We start from the raw sequence: 21,640 nt of genomic DNA on the forward strand, positions 1-21,640 counted from the left end.
AGCTGCTGCCTGTTTTGCAAATAAAGTTTTATTGGTGCACGGTGGGGCCTGGCTGGCACTGCTTGTTGTCTGTGGCTGTCTTTGGGCCACAGCAGGATTGAGGGTTGGGACAGAGGCCCTGTCATCCGCAAACCCAGAAATATTTACTCTGGCTGTTTTCAGAAAAAGTTTGCCAGCCCCTGCTCTGGACCAGCATACAGGATGCTTCAGACTGTATTTTCTGGACTCAGACCTGCAGGGTGAGAGGCAGCTCTGGTTGGCATCACTTGTTCATGCATTTTTCCAGGCACGTGACCCATCTAATAGCAGATGGTTCTGTAGGAAAACTATTACCTTGAATTGCTAGCTCCTCGTGGAGAGCTTATATGTTCTAGAAACAGTAGTATCTGAGCAAAATCAAGATTCTTCTGTGGCAGAAAGTTGGCTCAGGCTTCTTCTTAGTTAACTTGGAAGTTTTTAGTGATTTCTGAGTCAGTATTTCCTAGTCACTGAGCCCAGGAATTGGGGTGGGCTTTGGGTCAAACTGCAAACCAAGGAAAGAGAGGCTGCAGGCCTCCACCGCTGGGACCATTTTAAAATGAAACTTAAAAGGAATATTTAAATTAAGTAGGAGTAAGTGAAAAAATTGTTCCTTTTAAAACAAGCGTTAATTAAAAACATGTGCATACACACAGCACACAAATCCAACCGCACTTACAAAACCACCACAAAGGGTCAGGCGAGGCTTTCTTCTAAATGAAAAATAACAACAGGAGAGAATGTTCTGAGCAGAAAGCTGGAGCTCTCCTCAGGGAATTCTTCTAAAAGGCACACAGTAGGTGTGGCCTCCTCAGCCTTCAGTGCCGGGCACAGACCCCCTGGTCAGATACAGGCCCAGATGCCCCCGCTTTCAAGCCCTGGGCTCGTCCCCGTGGCCGGTTAGCTGTGGTCAGGAAGGTCACTGCTCCTTCCCTCAGTACAGGAGCCACGGCTGCTCACCAGGCCACAGACAGCCACGTGAGCAGAGGGCAGAGGGGTCAGCCTCTGGGAGTGCTTGGAAGGAAGGAAACAATTCATTCGACTGGACCCAGTCCAGATTTAACTCAGATTCAAGTCGTAGTAATATTTACTGAGCCTACCATGTGTCACTGAATCCTCCCAAGAGTCCCTATTTTATAGGTGAAGAAAAGGAGCCTCAATGTGATGGAGAAGTGACCTCCGTAGCGGTGGGGCCAGAGTTCTTATCCAGTCCCTGTGGCTCCAAGGCCATTGGTCTTTGACAAGTCATTGTAAAAGTCGCATGCTATTGTTCTGTAGTCAGAATGGCAGCGGTGGCGGTGGGGGCGGGGGTGGGGGGGGGGGGGAGGCGGTGGTGTTTAACTTGCCCCTTTTCTGACTTTTCAAATCCTTCATGACCTGAGTATGAAGCACTGGTTCAAATAGTTGTGCTGAGGACCTGACATGTTTCAGTAACTTTAAAAAAAAAAAAAGCAAGCGGCAGACTCTGCTGGTGGGTGAAATCAAGCCCATCACCTTTTTAGGGAGATTACTTTTCTCCTTTCACTGCTTCTGATTTGTTCCCAGCAGCAAAAAGGATACAATGACTCCCCCGCAGAGAGCGAATCCAGCGTGAAGCAGCACAGTGCAAGCTCAGACTCGAGAAGCGGCCTAGAATTCTCAGCCGTGCTAGCTTTGTCCCCTCCACACTCCCCCCAACAATCCACGCTTTCCCAAGCAGCACCCCCGTAGACCGGCCTCCTTCTGCACCTCTGCTTCCTTCCCCTGCTCCTCGTTCCTGTGGGTTCCCCCGCAGGAGTGTCAGAGGTCCTCTGTGACCTCCTGCGTGTCGTCTCCTCTGGGCTTTCCTGCGGTTCTGCAAAGGCCGCCTTTGGAAGTCTTCACACGGCAAAGGCCGGGCGGATCCCAAACACCACGGGGCAGCTGAGGAACTAGACCTAGCCTTACGGTGGCCCGTGCTGCCCAGGGAGCAAAGGGAGGGGTGCTGGGAGCATCTTGGTTTTCAGAAGAAAACACTGGTGTCATGGCCTCTCCCGGTGTCTTAGTGATTACTCCCTTGTTTGGATTTTTGTTGTTGTCATTTGCTTTGGGTTTTTGTTTTTTGTTTTTCGTTTTGGTGGGGGGTAGTGGCTATTTGTGTGTTTGGGTTTTTTTCTAACGCTCATGAGTAAACCAACTTAAATGTGTGTATGTTTAGAGAGGTGACCTTGAAACACCATTGTGCACTAGAGGCTGATTTCTTTAAAACATGAGTGATAATAGATGAAAACATTTAAAAGGACATTCAAACCATCTTGGGGTGGAGGGTAGGCATGCACAACCGCATAGCACCCAAACACAGTGCTTCTGCAGGGAAGTAAATACTTGCCAGAAAGGTCCTTACGCCCCATTGTGGATTGGAAATCTTTTATTTCCTTGCAAATTACAAATCTTTTCCAGAATTTCCTTCAATAAGAAGAATGCATGGAGAAGTGATTCTTAGAGATAACTATCAAGAACCCAGGAAGGATCACTTGTATCCCCAGGTGGCCCAGAGGAGGGGAATGCAGGGGGGGAAGGAGAGATGGAAGAAACTTTATTTTCTTCGTGTAGCAAATGGTGTGACTGGGTACAGTGAAGTCACCAAGCCCAACAGCTGGCACTTGTAGGCAGCCTGCTCTTTATGGGAACGTGGGGTAGCGTGGCCTCATTTGCTTGACGGTGAGGAGTGCGGGGAGCGTTCCCGGGTAGCTCGCGGTCGGCAACTTCTCCTCTTGCCGACCTGGGTTCCTTTAGCGTCTCTGCACCGCTTGGCTGTGGGATGTCCTGTGACTATTTCATAAGTAAAGTCATCTCCCCAAAGGACGAATACATTTCTTCAGGGCAGTGAGCACTTCGGATTCATTCCTGGCAACGGCTGTAGAACCATTTTATTAAAATATGAAATATGTTTTAGTTGAAGAAGTGAATGATCAGAAGAACAGACAGCCCTCGTGGCCCTGGTGCAGACCACAGAGCAAGAGGGAACAAACCCTCACGCGGTGGCCAGCGACCCCCAAGGTGATGATGGCTCCCCAGGCCAGGGCGCTCCTAGGCCGGGCTGGGATGAGTTCCAGAGGGGCAGCTCCCACTGTGGGGCGTGTTACCCAGCCTTTGTCATTAGAGGGAGTCGTGCAGGCCTGAGCAGAATGGAAAGCAGAAGGGATGTGAGTCGGGCGGGGACGTGTCAGCCTTGCCCCGCTGTACCTCCGCGCCATCTTGCTGGGAATGACACCGATTGTGAGCTCGCCACAACCTTCCTGCTGCCTTCAGCTCACCAGGTCTCTGCCGAAGAGGGTCAGGCCGAGTCAGAGGTGAAAGGTGGGGAGGGACAGCAGGCAGTCCTAATAAGTCAGACTTTGACCCTAGTTTCAAGCAGTGGTCTTTGACACCAACCCCGTCTGGGATTTCACATTTCCCACTTCCTTAACCAGCCCTCCTCTGGGCTTTCCTCTGTGCTAACCATCTGTGTCCCCTTTACCACCCCGGCCCGCCCCCTGTCCTGCCCTGTTCTTTCAAGTCTCGTAGCTTTCAGATGGGCAGACCATCCCATTCCAGTGGGTGCTTCGGCGGTGAGAGAGGGTAACCAGCCCTTCCTCATCCAGGTGACAGGCAGGTCTCCGCGGTCGCCTTCTTGAGGGAGAGCTTTGCAGACTGTCATTGCAACTGTGCAGTGTCAAGTACTAATCTTATCGTGGACTCTGTGCTGCCCCACACCGGTCGGGCTGAAGTCATCACCTGAGAACGCAACAGGGCTCTGAAGAAATAGGTCAGAAGCACCAAAATCGCAGTGCAGGCAAAGCATCCAAGCAGTGGTTTGGCCAGCGGACCTTTGGAAGGGAAGTGGCATTACTCACTTCAGAAGTATGCCTGTGTGCAGAGAGAGAGCCCTGAGCATGAGTAAGCAATAGTCCCCAGCTAGGAGATTAGAAGAACAGAACCCGGGTCGGGAGGAGGCGCTTACTCACAATATATCTAGAAAGGAACAGCCAGACTCACTAAATTCACTCTTGGTATATTTTCACACAGAGAGATTTTAAACCAAATCCAGCATTCTGTCCTTTCCTCAGTGCACCCTGCTCAGCGTTCAACATTCAATCAAGGAACACTCCAGTCCCATAGAGGTCTAGTTCTGTGTTACCTGATATAGATTCTGATGTATAATCTGATATGTATCATTCATCTATCCATGAATTTTCATTCAGTACATGTCCGTGTATTTAAAATACAGATGACCAGAGACAGAACGTGTTGCCAAGTACTCGAAAGAGATTTATTGGACTGAATGAATAAAAGATCAGTATGGCTTTCTGAAATCTTCTCCGGTCCAAATCCATTCCTGATGGTCCAAAATAGGTAAAATTCATTTCTGATCTACCAGCCATTCAACTACCTACACAAATGGAGTTGATGGCCAGCCCTGTGATTCAAGATTTTTCATTTCCGTTGTCAGGACCATTCTCTGGACTGGACAGCATCCTATAAAAATGAAAAGTGATGTCTTTAATTTCAGAATTTTAAAGCATCCCAAATTTCAACACAACTCATCAAATTCTGTTGAGTGCATTTAAGAAAGAAATCCTTTCTTAATCCTTGTATGGAAATATGTTAATATAAATGTTTCAGACATTACATGATATTTCTAAAAATCTTAAAAAAAAAAAAAAAAAAGAAAGAAATCCTGGGCGGGTAAGCGGGGGGATAGTTTGCTGGTATCCTTGAAGACACATAGGCAGAAATAGACTGCAGTGTTTTGGCTACTGTGAATACTGCTATGGTGAAGCCGTAGTGTCAGACATGATTTGTATTTAGAGAGATTTGTGATTTATGAAGCACGTTCATGTCCACGATCTCACTACTTCCCACAACTACCCTGTCAAATGCATCAAGCTGGTCTGATTTTAACCAGTGAGAACACCGAGACCCAGAGAGTTGCGATAACTGGCTGGAGATCATCCCATAACGATACATCACAATCTTCACACTGATAGGGCAGATGTTTGATGCGGTCCCTGGAAACCTTCCACAATCCCTCCCAGAACTGGCCTTCCCGGGATTCATAAACTTCAGTTAACTCCCAAGAAAGTGGCTACAATATGCACAGGTGTCCTAACGCAGTATATTTTTTAAAAGTCATAAACTGGGCTTGAGCTTATTTTAATGGCTAGGAGGAGAATCATGGGGAAGGAAATCAACCAGTTTTGGTATTCTGTGCCCCGACTCAAAAATAAAATAGGTGTAATTTTAAAGTCTTCTGCTTGTTAACTTAATTAGAGTTACCTGAGTTTGCAAGCGTGTTGGACGTGCCGAGGCTTGGCATGTTTAGTCCAGTAGGCATATTATAATGCACATGGCAGATTATCAAGTATTTAAGTGGACTTTTTGAGTACTACATGTGCGTATTACAAGTTGCAGTGTAGATTGAAATTCAGTTCGACAACAATCTTTGGATGCCTACAAACTGAGAACTATTTATTAGTTATGAAATCAAATATGATAAAATAAGGAACTACTGATAAAATATAAAGTTTTGGAAAATAAAGAAAAATCTTTTTCAAAATTATAATGAGACTTTTCCCCTTCCACAAAACCTTTGATTAAACAACAGTGAAAATTTAAACACTATTTTGTATTTACTCTTATTATTTTCCCAATTATTTCATTATAACTGAACTGTAGATCTAGTTTCCTACAAACTGTTGTGTGGATTAAATAAGTTTCACAGGCTAGTCTGGTGCCGTAACCACAATTTATAACATTTTTCTATAGAATAAACTTACTGTCTGCTCCCTGAAATGGAAAAATGTATTGATAGATCAGGAAGAAAATGGAACTTGGGAACTCTTCAGTTCTGTCCTCATCGGAGGAGAAACCATGTGTGTGCAATGCATGGCGTTTCCCAGGGGCTGCCATATGCAGCTGTTCTGAACAACACTGACGTGCATAAGCTGCAGTTTACTCGCCCTTCTAACACTTTCTATATATAGTACTTCATTCAGTTATTTCTAATTTTTAAACCACTTTCATAAAGCCGTTTAACATGCAAAACTTTGAAAATCATTTCTCCATTTTTGTGAAGTGTATTTTATTAAAAATGTCCTTCTTTTGGCCTTGTTCAACACAGATTTTTGTAAATTATCTCCTCGATAATGTTTTATTATAAAGAAATATATGGTCACTATAGAAAATTTGAAAAATGGAGAAACTATAAGGAGGAAATAAGAAAAACACCCAGAATCCCACTATTCATAAAAGACTATTGTTAACAGCATTTGGTGTATTTTCTTCCTGTCATATTTCTGTGCATTTTTGGATAGTTGAAATGTATATACATACACATTTTGAAATTGCCACCATAATACAGTTTCAGTAAGGCAAAAGAAATGATAAATCCTGATACGATGAAACCTCTAGCAAACTCTGAGTAGCTTTTCCTTATTTATTTTTAAATCCATTATGTAAATATCTTATTTGAGATTTCCTTAAACCTTTTCGGGATGAAAGTGGGCAGAATCTTCCTCTGGCTTTTAAAGCTTAATCAAAGATGTTACCTAGCCTAGAAAGATTTTACGATAACCCTCCGGAAAGTTGTGAGCACTGGCGCTCTTCTGAGACATCCTGCAGCCTCCTCCTCCTCCACCACCAGACACACGGAAACAGGAAAGGCAGAGGGACCCATGTCAAGTCATCCAAGACTTTGGTCACATGGCCACCATTGACCCATTGCTTCCACGTCTAAAATGTAAACGCAACATGTGTATTCACATCCCAGCGGTCAGTCCAGCGAGATATATCTGTACATATTCCACCTCTCCCCATTCTGTGTGTGTATTTGCATAAACAAATAATAATTTTAAGTAGTGATAAATGCTAAGAAGAAAAGAAATCAGGAAAATGTGATAGAATGCAATGGTGGGGACTTCAGCTGTTCTGGTTCCAGACGGGCTTTTCTGAAGGGATATCATGTCCAGTGAGTTGGAATCTCAGTGATAAAAAGGGAGACAAAGATGCAAAGAGCTGGGGAGAAAGGGAAGAGCCTTCCAAGCAGATGGAACAGCCCTGAAGGGAGCAGGAACCTGGCGCCGGGGAGAAACGGCGGCGGGGGTGTGTGTCGGGGGAGAACGTATGTGGCTGGGCCAGTGGACGGGGGAGGGAGCCTGAGAGGAGGTGGGGAGGCCACGGGCAGGGGCCCGTCCCGTGTTCTGATGATACTGGGAAACCTGGCTCGTTCAAACCAAGAGCAGTGCAATGTGATTTCTGCTTCAAAATGAGGTGCTCTGTGGAAAACGGGGTAACAATCAAAACAGACAACTTCGGAGAAGGGGATAGATTGGCAAGAACCCAGTGACTTTGGTTGCCGTTGAAGTGTAGAGAAAACAAATTAAAACAATTATGAGTTTACTTAGGCAATTCCACAAGTGTCTAAGTGGATTTGGAGAAACCTGGAGAAACCTGTTTTCATGTTGTTGTGTCTTAATCAGCCATACAGATTTGCCCAGGCTTGTGGGCAAAGAGAAGGGCCCACTCCCACAATGACACAGGAAGGCCACAGGCTCTCCCCCTCACATCAGGGGTATCTCAAGACTTAAAGGAGGCAGATTGTTTTATTTTCAGTTAAGATAATTTTGGGGGGGGGGGGGCGGTTCTTGAGAAAAAGAACAGCCTCACTCTGGATCAGCCCTTACTGTCCAAGTGTAATACGTAGATAACTTCCCATAAGACTCCCTGGAAGCCACGTGAAGCCCAGCACCAGGATGAATCTCAGAAACGCCTGCTGTGCGGGGGACCTGACACCAAAGGACGGTGCTGGGTGATTCCAGGAGCACGAGGTCCCCAGACAGGCAGAACTATTCTAAGTGAAAACAAATCGCGCTGTGTGGTGTCTGGGGCAGGGATTGTCTGGGCGGGGCCGTGAGGGAGCTCCTAGGGTAACCGTGATGTTCCAGGGGTAACAAGTTACACGGATGCATGCATTTGTTGAAACTCATCAATGCTACACTTAAGACTGATTATCTCACAGTTTGTGACGTTACCTCAACAACGGCTGTCTACTCATCTTGAACTGTAATCAGTGGCATGTCAGGGTGAAGGGTACTGATATCTGTACCTTACTTTAAAATGCATCCAAAAAATGAGATGGATAGATACATGATAAAGTAAACGTAGTAAAATGCTACTTTAAGGATGTTCACAGTACAATTCTTTTAGCTCTTCTGTCCATTTATGAATCGTCGTAATAAACTGTGAAGGTGAAAAGCTAAGTGCTTTGCAGGCCCTGCTGCTCTTGGTTCAGTAGGATTTGTCTTCACATTCGCAGGAGGGAGAGCAAATCCCTAGTATGCTGTACGGAGCTTGACACAAACACTTTTAATTGTCTGGTTTTCGACTTCATAGCCCTAAGGTAATACTAAATTTCTCTTTGAATAAATTGCTTAAATATGCCTAAATGCATATTTTAATGAAATCCTTAAAGTACAATGTATTTCTTTTTCTTTCTTCTTACGATTGGATAAATATTCTTCAGACAAAGAATAAAGTAACTGTTTAATGCGCAGTATTTGAGTAAGCCAATCGGCAGATCCAAACATGCCCAGTTCAGACAGCACCTTAGGACGAGGACACGTCCACAGAGGTCCCCAATGCCTGTCCAGAGGCACCTTATGTCAAACACCTGTCACAGTTCCCAGTAGTTAGCTGTAACAAAAGAAAGTTGAAGCCTTTGTGTTCATTCAATCCTCAGAACAATTCTGGGAGGCCAGGATTGTTTTCACCAAGTCTGTACTTGAGGAAAGCGTGGCGTAGAGCTCGGGGAAGTCGTTCAGTGTTGCATAAGGAAGAAGGGCTGACCAAGAAACTTTCTCCTGGCTGAGCTAAGGGCTCTCACTCTTGCAGTTTTGTCTTAAATCTGCCTCACTAGTTAGTGATTTTTACTTTTTAATATTACTGATTCAACAGCCTCACATTTAAATTTTCTCACCGCTTTATATTACATAACATGAGATATTTGGTATAAAGATGGAACCAAGATTACACTTTGTTCAGTCAAGAAACCTAGGCCAGGCCATTCCCATCCTCACTCTAGATTTGCTGTCTCTTTTTGGGCATGTGACAGGGGAAGCCTCAGAAGAAACAGCCTTGTAAAATTTTCTTTTGATACTTTAGTAATTAACCCCAGAATAGAACTCAAGATGGACTTGCCTTAAGCTGAATCAAATAGTGTGTCAACTGCTTTTTCTCTAGGATAAACATGTTGGACAGTTGGACAATTTTTTGCCATTATTAAAAAATAAATCAACATCTTGCCTGACAGTTTAGGTCTATTTCCTCAAAATAGGTTTTCCAAAGTGGACTCATCATGACATGGAATTTAAGCATATTTATTTGTTTACACAGGTTGTCCAGTTGCTTCTCAAAATGTTTTACAAATTAACCTTCATGTCAATAATGTGTAATGTTGCTATTGTCTTCCAGATACAGGATCTTTTATGAATGTAAAAGTAATTCATACTAATTGTAAACAGTGAAGGGTCATAGTAGGTATTCATCAAATAAATACTCATTCAGCACTTTTTGAACGAGTGAATGACAACACAAGTACAGTCTTTTTGCAATTATTTTCTTCTATAGCAGGCTAAACTGACATGGCATGTTTTCCTTTTCTACTGATGAAAGTCACTTTTGCGTGACTTAATAATAAAAATTCTTTGGTTCAGCCAAGAGAAATTTACAAGCTAGTACCCCTGATCCTTTAAAATGAAAGTAGCTGTGATTGTTTTCATCCTTCTGTGTACAGAAGAAACGCTTCAGAAATGTGCTCCAACACCCCGTTCTAGTCAGTACTGGTCACCTGGCTGGTGTGAAGGGCATGATCAATACTTGGGGCTCCCTAGACCAGAGCTGACCAGTTAGGCTGAAATTTAGAGACCATGGTCTGTCAGCTGGAAGGCAGCTTTTGTTCCAAGGTGTGCCGACGGAAAGGTCACCCTTTATCGTCAAAACCCTGTACCTCCATTGGTGGTGGCATCTTTAAGGACCTTAGAATTGGGAAATCAGTCTGGCCCCGTCCACATGCATTGCAGCCAACTGTGTACAGCGGTTCCAACTTGAGGTTGCCGTCAGAGCGGTCCACACTCCTGGGTGAAAGCAGCCAGAGATGTTGGGTCCGTCCCGTGTTATGGTTGGAAGAGTGATGGAATCACTGTGCCCTGGAGCCAGTGCCGGGGAGGGCTCTGTCTTGTGGGCCGTCGCAGTTCCCGTGTGAATGTTCTCTCTACCACCAGATTTGAATGAGACCACACAAGGGGAGAAGAGGGAAATCCCCACACAGTTAAAGAGGAAGTAAGGGTTGCTTCATATTTACTGTTGGTGTAAATGCTTTGCACTGATTGTGTGGTATCTGAACGTGTGCTCGCTGCCATGGCGCTAAAATGCAAGAGCAGACGGTGATCCTCTTCAGAACACTTCTGTGGGGAGGGGACAAAGGACCTATCAAAGAGAAGTGCAGACTCGGCAAGAGTTCCTGAAGGAAGTCCCTGCATATTGACTCTGGCCTTGGTACTGTCCTCAACCACCTGGTTGCAGATTGCATCCGTGGAAGAGCCTGGCCTGGTCTGAATCTAACCTCCAAAGCCAGGGGCCATATTTCTTCACTTATGATAATTTGGGTTCAAAGTACAGTCCCTTAACAGCTCCCTGCTTCCAAAGCCCCGAACCTCTTTGTTTTCTTATGCTTGCCTGTACATGTTGTTCAAAGAGCTAGGTTTATAAACATGGCTTTATTATAATCCTCTCCTTTGCTGTTAAAGATAGACTAGCAAATGTATTTTCATACTCAAACTTTGTCCCCTAATTTTAAATGTTTTCTTATTATTAAGTTTGATACCTGAAAACATCAGGGAGTTAACCGTGCCAAGGCCGCATCCCGGCAGGGGATGCGAAACCCTTGCACCTGCGCCTGGGTGGGTGGGCTCCTTGGAGTGTGGGCAAACACAGAGGCATGTTGGTTTCTCAGGAGCTGAGTGTGTTTTTTAAATATATGTTTTCATGTCGTCATTTTCTAAATGTTATATAGTATTTGATTTTATTCTTTGGTGCATTCGTTTAGAATACTTTTCATCTCCAGCCAGTGGGTTTTAATTTACACTCTTGTCATTGATTTTAGGTTGTACAGTGTTATGGTCAGAAAATATGTTTGTAAATATTCTTTGAGCACATAATTATGTGACATGCTATTTTTTGCAAAGTAAAAAGTTCATTATATAGTTGTTAACTCATCATTGTAATGCTGAGTTGCATATTATGATATGTATTTTTTGTTCACTAAAGCTCTTATAGACTGTTTTATCTTAAAGATTTTCATAGAATTCCCATCTATTTCCCCTTGAACTTTTAACAGTTTTACACAATTCCATGCATTACAGAGATGAACTAGTCCTTATTATGAACTGCACCTTATATAAACTTTTAAACATTTTTCGTCACAGTTGTCCTGAGTGGCCTTCGATCAGAATTTCTGTCGTAAGTCACTGAAGTGTGCAGTTAGTTGAAGATTGCGAATATCGTTTTATTTTAGTTTTGCTCTTCTACTTGGCATTTCATGTGATACCTTTTCTCCTCTTGTTTCCAGTTTGCCAAGGGACAAGTAACAAGCTCACCCAGTTGGGCACTTTTGAAGACCACTTTGTGAGCCTCCAGAGGATGTTCAATAACTGTGAGGTGGTCCTTGGAAATTTGGAAATTACCTACATGCAAAGTAGTTACAACCTTTCTTTCCTAAAGGTTAGTTCAATGAATTTGATTCTTACCCAAATATAGTAGAAGTAAATATAAGTAGATAAAGGCCTTGGCAGAATTTAACTGGCAGTGCATTTACTTTTGCTGTGGCAATTATAAGTCCTAGGGACCTACACATGCAAGTTTTATGAGAAGTCCACTTTACCAGCTAGTGTCAAGTTACAGCTATAAAAGAACAACAAAGAGAAACAGATTAGTCCGGCATTCCGCTATCATTGTGGACACTAATCTTTTAACCGTCACTTCAGCCATGGTATCCTGACATACTGGCTCTTTAGAAAAAAAAGAAAAAAAGAAAAAAACTCCTGCTTTGTAGCATTTGACTATTTCCTTGGTATAAATACCCCCACCATGGTTGATTTCCAGCTACCAAGAGTTTAGCAACTCATTCACAAAATTCCCAGATGTGTCACAGTAGCCTCTAATGAGCCAATGGGAATCAGCCCTGAAGGCTTCTGAGTTTGGTGTAAACTTAGGATTTGATTGGTTTTCTTCTGGGGTTTTTTGTCTTTTTTTTAATAGGAAAACCTGCAAGATAGATAGAAAATAAATTAATAAAACATTTCCATTTTCATCTCAGTGTGTTGAACAGCAAGCAAAATGAAAGTCACAGCATTCCTAAGTAATACACATGGTCCTTTGTTATTATTATCAAGCTCAAGAGGCAAAAATGCAGGAATCATTGTAAATTCTGTCACCTCCCATGGGATCCAGTGGTAATCACCTACATGCTTCGCATCTGTCAACCACTCCTGTCCAGCTAGGTGTCCTGGGCTCTCTGGACCCATTTCAGATCTTGCATTCATGAGTTCCTCAAAAGAGAAATAATACGTTTATGTTCTATCTCCTTAGACCATCCAGGAGGTTGCTGGCTATGTACTCATTGCCCTCAACACAGTGGAGAAGATTCCTTTGGAAAAGCTGCAGATCATCAGAGGAAATGTGCTCTATGAAAACACCCATGCCTTAGCAGTCTTATCCAACTACGGTGCAAATAAAACCGGACTGAGGGAGTTGCCCATGAGAAACTTACAGGGTGAGAGGCCAGGGAATGGGGAGGCTGTAAAGGCAGAGAGTGACCTCGGATGGTACTCAGCAGACTTGGTGCTTTTCTGAATTCCATTCAGAGAAGACTTTTATTCATCAGACGCAGATGTATTTGCGTGCCAGCCATGGGCAAGATACAGCAGGTGGAAGTTGCTAAGGAGATAGTAGATGGTGGGGTGGGAAGGGAAGATTTAAGCCAAGTACCAGTTCTCCCTGGTTCATGGAAAAGTATCCAGAGAGTTCGTAAAAAGTGGTAAAGGTTCTGGAAAAAAGAGAGTATGACCAGGTGACCGGAGCTGGAATGCTTAGGCAGTCTGCCAGTCTCACTACCTGGACCTCAGGTATAAGGGACATAACGTTAAAAAAATCAACCCTTATCTGAGACATTTTCCAGATTAATGCTGTTATCCGGAAAGCCATTTTTAAGTTAAGGATAGGGAATAAAGGTATTACAGGAGAAGTCTGAATTCTTGTGAGTAGGGCGCTTGTGTGAGTTCTATGAGAGGAAACTACAGAAGATGAAGAAAAGACGTCAAGTTGATTTTTAAAAATTGAAGGTAACAGTGATCGTGCCCTCACCATGCGGCAGGTGCAGTGCCAGCCGTGTTAAATTGGTAACTTCATTTAATGCCCACAACCTTCCTTGAAAGCAAGTGGTAGCTCTGCCACTTTACAGATAAAGAAATGGTGGCAAAGTAACCCTCCTGAAGTCCCACATGAGCAAAAAGATGGCCGGGGATGGCCACCCAGTCTGTGCCCCCAGAGCCCTCGCATCTTCCACGCAGCTCTGACGAGCGAGGGGGCCGACCCCAAATGGGGGATGAGAGCAGAGGATGCACGACAGGGTGAGGGTGCTGGGCGGGGAGGGGCCTGGTCCCAGGCCGCGGTGCTGGGATGGCTGAGCGTCCAAGCCCCATGGAGCCTGACATCTGCTCTCCAGGTTGGCTCCTGGGCTCTGCATTCAGGAGGCGGCCTTAGGGCTTCCCACCCCCTCACCTGCTGGGCGCAGCCCCGGCGCTGGGTCGTGCTGTCCGTGCTCGGTTGTGCTCGGCCCGCCTGGACGCCCATCCTGCCTCACGCTGTCACTGTCTCGTGGCGACAGGCAGAGGCGGGTGGGAGCGGACGGTCGGGTTCCAGCCCCGGCTCCATCGCTCACCATCCAGGCACCCGGGAGCGTGTTCTCTGTGTCTTCAAACATGGGGATGAACGATGGTAACAGACTTCCGAGGATGGCTGAGAAGACTCAGTGAATTGCTCCAGATAAAGCGCTGGGCAGCCGTTTCTTCGCTTGGTATTGGGGTAGTGTCAATCCCGATTATTTAATGTTATTAAATAATCCTCTAATGTGGATTACTGGGCGAGAATTACACACTGTTATTGATAACTAACGTGGGCCTCTGCTGCCCACGGCTTCTGTCGGGCCCTCCGCCTCCCCGCTGGCGCTCTCCCGGCCCCTGGTCTGTCGTCCCGAGGGTCCCGCTGCCCTGACGTCTCTCTTCTGCGTCTCCAGTGCTGACCTCTCATCAGTTTATCCCTTGACTCTGGCTCCCTCCTGGTGAACGTTTTCACTTGGGTGTCCTGCTGCCGTCTCTGACTTCGCGTCCAAAGCTCCCTTTCCGACCCCCCAGCCTGCCTCTGTGGCCCCCGCCGCCGCCCCGGCGCCCGCCCTCCCTCGGGTTCCTCCACGTGCTCCCGTCAGCCTTCAGGAAATGTCATCCTTTCCATCAGCCTCAGAGAGCTTCCCAGGGAGAACCCTTCCTCTGCCACGTCCTTTTCCCGCTGTGGGATGCTGGGCATTAGCTACGTATGTAGATTTGAGTTACAGTCAGAGGACCGTGCGAGGATTAGCTCAGGTCACGCGTATAACCCAGCTGGCCCCAGCCCCGTTGTGAGTCGTGGTCCTCTGTGGACGTGAGGTCATTAACTGTGTGACGTGTCTCCCACGCATGTCGCCTCTTAGAAAGGGACCAACAGAAATCACTCGTCTCCGCTGACCCCGCAGCTCTTGCTGCTGTGCGCTGTGTACACAAGTCATTCAGGAAATGTTTACACAAATGTCACGGAGGAAACACTTGTCCTCTGCTCAGGCTTGACTTTTCTTATCACCCCTGACTTTTCATGTCTTCCCAGCTCTTCCTTTGAACAGTTGAACAGTTTTACACCTTGGCATTCCCGGTGCCCGTCCCGTCTCTTCCTCACATGTACATATCCTCCTGCTGCACCTCACTCCCACCCCCTTTTCTCCAGTGAAATGCTCCCAAAGCCCCTCACACCATCCTCCCTTCCACCCGCCCTTCCTATCGCATCTGCCCTTTCACGTCGTCATCACACGGTCATTCCGGTCCAGCCCAGACCAGCCCCCCCGGGAACCACCGACTCACTGTACACGTGTCATTTATGCTAAGTGACTAAGGCGTTATCTTCTTTCCTCCCCGTATTTCAAAATTCTGATCATTCATGGTTCAAAGACCCAGTGCAGGGGGGAACCCTGACTCTTCCACAGAGGAATCCATCAGGTCATTTTCCACGGCCCCCCAGTGAAGTTCCAAGGGGAGTCTCGCTTGCAGGTGGCCGTCTTTTAGCAGGAGGCAGAATGTGAAGAGACGCATGCCTACCTCAGGAGAATTGAGGAGGGACGGCACATTTGCTCATGGGGGTTCCTTCCTCACGCAGAGATCCTGCAAGGCGCCGTGCGATTCAGCAACAACCCCGTGCTCTGCAACATGGAGACCGTCCAGTGGAGGGACATCGTCCACACCGACTTTCTAAGCAATATGTCGATTGAATTTCAGAACCAGCTGAGCAAATGTAAGTGTTCCACAGGGACCCCTGCCCCCAACCTGCAGCTCCTAAGGTGGGCAGAGCTGTGGGGCTGGGGTGGGGATCAGAGAAGGCAGAGCTAACACTACGTTACATTAATCTAATACAAAAGTAAATACTGATAGTAAACAGATGATATGCTCACCGGAAGACAGAGGGGGGAAAAAAGTCTGTTTTTCATGGTGACGGCTCCCCTGCTGGCAGATCACCCACCCCACCCCCACCCCCCCTACCCAGCACAGCTAAGCCCTCATGTGGCGTTAAGAAGAGCCCGTCATGTCAGCCCTGGCGAGGGGGCTTCTCACATCTTGTGTGAGGGGACTGACTAGACTTTTGTGAGCTTCTGACTTGCTGCCGAGGCTCAAAGTAGCGCCAGGCCCTCTGGAAAGCTTTGGGGCTGAACCCTGCCCTCCTGCTGATGGGCCTGGGCACTCCCACATGGAGCCCCCAGCAAAATTGGGAAGCATATGGGGACGCGTTTGTCCATCTTTAACTGGTGCCCGTTACCTAGTCCCTGCCATTCGTCAGTAAAGCAGCCCATGCAAGGGAGAGGCTGGCCGGGGCCAGGCTGCAGGTCAGGGCTGCCCCATGAGCGCTGTTGGCAGTGGGAAACTGAGGACCCTGAGCTCCGCTTAGCCGGCTGCCTTCCTGATCTCCCTGACCTTCCGGTCTTGAAAATAAGAAGCCATCATCGTTTCCTGCTTCTCTGTTTCCCTACAACTATGCAGTGGATGCAGGGGTGTTTTTTTGTTTTTGTTTCTTGGGGGTTTTTTTGGTCTCAGAATTTGGAGCTGAGGGCTTCCCTGGTGGCGCAGTGGTTGAGAGTCGCCTGCCAATGCAGGGGACACGGGTTCGAGCCCTGGTCTGGGAAGATCCCACATGCCGCGGAGCAACTGGGCCCGTGAGCCACAACTACTGAGCCTGCGCGTCTGGAGCCTGTGCTCCGCAACAAGAGAGGCCACGATAGTGAGAGGCCCGCGCACCGCGATGAAGAGTGGCCCCCGCTCTCCGCAACTAGAGAAAGCCCTCGCACAGAAACAAAGACCCAACATAGCATAGCAATCAATCGGTCAATTAATAAATCTTAAAAAAAAAAAAAAAAAAAGAATTTGGAGCTGATATGGATCTTAAAAATCAACTGGAGCTGCTTTGTTTTTTGTTTTTTTCTCTGATTTGATTGATTGATTATGATAAAATACCCTTAACATAAAATTTACCATCTTAATCATTGTTTTTTTTAAATAAGGACCTTTTTTCCTTTTGTGTATTTTTGTGGTGAACTTTTTTTCTTTAATTTTCTTTATTTTATTTATTTATCTTGGTTGTGCTGGTCTTAGTTGTGGCAGGCGGGCTCCTCAGTTGCGGCTCACTGGCTCCTTTAGTTGCGGCACGTGTGCTCCTTAGTTGCGGCTCACAGGCTCCTTAGTTGTGGCATGCGAACTCTTAGTTGCGGCATGCATGTGGGATCTAGTTCTCTGACCAGGAGTAGAACCCACGTCCCCTGCATTGGAAGGCGGGTTCTTTACCTCTGTGCCACCAGGGAAGTCCCCATCTTAAGCATTTTTAAGTGTGCAGTTCAAGTTCAGTAGCATTAAGTACATTCACATCGTTGTGCAGCCATCACCACCATTTATTTCTTTGCGTCTTGCCATACTGAAACTCTGTCCCCATTGAACACTAACTCCCCACTCCCAGCCCCTGCATCCACCATCCTACTTTCTGTCTCTATGAATTGGACGACTTTAGGTGCCCCGTATGAGTGGAATCACATAGTATTTGTCCTCTTGTGACTGGCTTCTTTCACTGAGCACAGTGGCTCTTCTTGAAGAGCCATCCAAGTTATAGCATGTGTCAGAACTTCCTTCCTAATATGGCTGAATACTATTCCATTTGTTTATTCATTCATCTGTCGATGAACACTTGAGTTGCTTGAGTTGCTTCCACCTTTTGACAGTTGTGAATAAAATGCTGCTGTGAACATGGGTATTGAGCCCTTTGGTTTTGTAAATGTATTATTCCAACAGACATTCAGCATGATACCTACTATGTTTGCAAGAAACCAAAAGCCTTCTTTTACAATGCAAAATTTTATATTATCCAGAGATCGAGGTTAGCCTTTCCTCAGCTCTCTGATGGACAGTGGGGGAGGTTAAAGTGTGTATATTTATAACAAGAAAAACGGACATGGAAAGGCTGTGAGCCTAATATGGGTTTGCCATGGACCAGATCAGGCAACCCAAAGCGGCACATCTGCCCTCTCACACCACAGCTGTGGGAAACACCTGGCAAGAAAGTGTTGGGAAAGAAGAATGGTGGACAGGTTTATGCAATAACAAGATTCAAATATTACAAAGCTATGAACTCTAAACCAATATGGTATTGGTTTAAGAGTAGACATATACAAATAAGAATAAGATAATAAGAATAAGCCTAACTGAATCAAATGTCCATAAAGAAATGACGTTGCAAGCAAATAAGAAAAGAATTCATTATTCAATAAATTGTTCTGGAATGATTTCACTACTAAGGGAAAAATATCAAAGTGACAGAACTATTAAGGGTTTTTTTTAAAGGATCTAGGGATATTAGGTTAGTCACATTGGAAATTAAGTGATGTAGAAAAATATTTTTGTTCAAGAATGTTCCTTACAGCCTTGTTTATAATAAATTTTGAAAGCAACTTATGTATCTAAAAAGAAGAGATTGGTTAAATAAATTGTGGTCCAGCCATGCCATTAAAAATTCATGTTAGGTAGAAAGATATTTACTTTTTTTTTTTAATTTATTTATCTATTTTTGGCTGCTTTGGGTCTTCGTTGCTGCGCACAGGCCTTCTCTAGTTGCGGCGAGCAGGGGCTACTCTCGTTGCGGTGCGTGGGCTTCTCATCGCGGTGGCTTCTCTTGTTGCGGAGCACGGGCTCTAGGCGCGCGGGCTTCGGTAGTTGTGGCGCACGGGCTTCAGTAGTTGTGGCTCTCAGTCTGTAGTGCACAGGCTCAGTAGTTGTGGCGCACGGGCTTAGTTGCTCTGTGGCATGTGGGATCTTCCCAGACCAGGGATCGAACCCATGTACCCTGCATTGGCAGGCGGATTCTTAACCACTGCGCCACCAGGGGAGTCCCAGAAGGATATTTAAAGGCATGGAAAAATTGTCGTAACGTTTTATCAGTTATTTTTTAAGTTATAATACAGTGTGTAGTGTGATATTAATTCTTATATGTAGATATACTTATATGCCTATATTGATTACCTCTGGATAATTCTCACTTCTTCTTCTTGCTTTGTTCTATTATCCGTATTTTAAATAATGTCTAATTCTTTTTTTGTCACTAAAGGTTAAGAATAGAATCATAAGCAGACTTTGAATTCCTTGATTGGCAGATGTTTTCCTGTGTTACAGAAAGATGCCATTAAACGTTTTTATTTTAAATATTTTCTTCTATGAACATACTATATGCTTATAATAGAAATTCGGAAAATATGGGGAAGTATCGGGTAAAAACGAAAGATATCGTGATATCATTGTCCAGACACAGCCACTTTGAACATATCTATGTGTTACTTTTGCTCTTTCCTCTTAGTTTCTTTCTCTCTTTCTGTCTTCGTCTTCATCTGCCTCTCTTCACAATGTACAACCCACACCGTCCATCTGGGGCTCCTCCTGCCATCCTTCAGGATTCTGAGAAGTGCCAGCATTGCACTAATGCCTTTCGCCCCTGCGAGCGATTGTAAGCCTTGTCGGTCTTATTGAAGGGGTGCCCTGGTCCAACAATCACTTGGCAAACCGTCAGCTCTTCTGTTTGAAACCGAAATTCTCCCAGAGACTGAATTCTTCCTGACTGTGGGAGACTTTGGGACACACGTTAAGTCCCTTGGTTACTGTGTCTTTGCAATGGAAGTGATCGGCATGGCTGATCTCTTTCTAACAAATTTGGTGGTCATCTCTTCTCTATGTCTGTATATAGAACACTCGGTCTTCAGATTTGTTAATGCCGATGAAAACAAAACACAGCTGATGAGATTAAAACCCTTAGTAGCTGTCATTTATAGTCAATCATTTACAAAAACTGCACGAATGGATTGATCAATTACAGATAGTTTCAGACAGTAACTTGCAAAGTAATAGCTGAAGTTTTAGATAATCAACCAGGTGACACAGAACATGCACGTCCTACCCTTTGTGTGGCATCCAGGCCTCTCTCTCTTTGGCGTGGAGTGTAGCAGTATTTATTTACAGGACCCCAACTCCTGGGATCACAGAGGATTGGACACGGCACGAATGTGGTTGGTGCATACCCATCCCCCCAGATGAGGCATCCTTAACATCATTGTGGGAGATGCTGGACAATTCTCCAAGCCTAAGCAGATTTGAAACCTGGACCCATGAGTCCATTTAAATCCCAGTTTTCATGGCCTTTGACAAGTCAATAATCGCTCTCCTCCTCAGTTTCCACGACTGAAATGTAAATAAAAGCAGTACCTGGTTCTTTTTTTTTTCTCATGAGAGTCTTTTTTAAATCATCTTACAAACCAACCAGTTGAACAAACAGAGAATAAGACATTTGAAAGCACTTCCTTGTTTCTAGGATGTGGCTTTGCCTAGGGGCTTGAGAAGGGGCCATCCGTTTCTTGTTCCCTTTCCTTGAAATATGAATTTAACCATTACTTTTATATTTTAGGCCCAAAGTGTGATCCAGCCTGTCTTAATGGAAGCTGCTGGGGTGCGGGGAAGGAGAACTGCCAGAAAAGTGAGTCGGGGAGCAGAGTTGCACTGGCCATCTTCTCCCCTTACACTTGCATTTGTTTTCCCTTTGAAGACTCCGAAAGCATTGTTGATTTTAAGGCCAGATGTTAGCAGTTATGTGAATGACAGTCTTGCAAATCTCCCCATGTGCAGTTAGTGCAGCGCGGGCTATTGTTGGCACTCCAGCCTGTCGTAAGTCAGTGCAAGTGGGCCACCCGTGTACCAGCCATTCTCTCTGAACAATATGTTTGGCAGGTTTTCCTGGGAATGGGGGCTTGTCTGTGTTACCTGAGTCATGGCACCTCTCGCATCCTCTCCTCTCCTGCCTCTCCCTCTCCTGAGTACCCACCTCCAGAGAAGCAAGAGTAGCTTCTCCTTCAAGGGGGTTTTGCTGCGGGAATCCTAGTTCGGGAGCATGAACGGCCAAGGAATCTAGGGACGTGTCAGCTTGAAAACTTTAAGTCTAATTGTGATGCGACTGTTATGTCCTTTTAAACGCTACTTTCTGGCAGACGTCATGCTCTTTGTACATGCTTTCCGTTACCCCCCCCCCCAAACTCAATTCTCATCGGTATCTAATTTAGCAGTCTGAAAGTCCAGAGTTGATCTGAGTCAGTTCTCCTAAGTGATGAGAAACAAGTAGGAAAAAAAAAAAAAAAAGTACAGTAAGAAAGATCAAGACTCAGTTGAATTGAGCAGAATGTGAATGTTTGGGAACTTAAGCCGCAGAATCACCAACTTGATCCATCTTTCATCCGCTGTTTGCAAGTGCTCTGCGAGGTCCCGGGGAAGGCATCCTTCCTCCCTCCCGGGCCCTTCAGCTCACGGGTGGCCTCTGCTTCTTTCCAGTGACCAAAGTCATCTGTGCCCAGCAGTGTTCCGGGCGCTGCCGCGGCAGGTCCCCCAGCGACTGCTGCCACAGCCAGTGTGCCGCCGGCTGTACGGGGCCGCGGGAGAGCGACTGCCTGGTAATACCCACCCCAGCAGCTTCTCTGGCCCGAGATTCAGAGAGCCTTCCTGTGATTGAAACGTACTGACTGACGTCTGTAGCCGCAGGGGTGACAAAGCATCTTTTAGTGTCCTGCCTTCCTTCACCACTTACTTGGTGACCTTGGGCAACTTACGTGACCTCTCCGTGCCTCTGTTTCCTTGTCTGACAGTGGTGGAGAATAAAGTACCTACCTGTTAAGTGGTCTAAACGGCACAGTGTGTGTGGCGTCCAT

At 45.7% G+C, this 21,640-nt stretch overlaps 1 protein-coding gene across 4 annotated transcripts in view; it reads left to right on the forward strand.

The window, feature by feature from the left end:
* The window catches only part of EGFR (epidermal growth factor receptor), a 192,773-nt gene that overhangs the window by 120,916 nt on the left and 50,217 nt on the right, over nt 1–21,640 (forward strand). For all 4 annotated transcript variants that reach the window (XM_068550233.1, XM_068550234.1, XM_068550236.1 and 1 more), the window contains exons 2-6: nt 11,642–11,793; nt 12,661–12,844; nt 15,529–15,663; nt 20,353–20,421; nt 21,267–21,385. In XM_068550233.1, coding sequence (XP_068406334.1) covers nt 11,642–11,793; nt 12,661–12,844; nt 15,529–15,663; nt 20,353–20,421; nt 21,267–21,385 — 659 coding nt within the window. The remainder of the gene's footprint in view (nt 1–11,641; nt 11,794–12,660; nt 12,845–15,528; nt 15,664–20,352; nt 20,422–21,266; nt 21,386–21,640) is intronic.

Source organism: Eschrichtius robustus, chromosome 8, assembly GCF_028021215.1.
Source record: "Eschrichtius robustus isolate mEscRob2 chromosome 8, mEscRob2.pri, whole genome shotgun sequence".
Lineage (NCBI taxonomy): Eukaryota > Metazoa > Chordata > Mammalia > Artiodactyla > Eschrichtiidae > Eschrichtius > Eschrichtius robustus.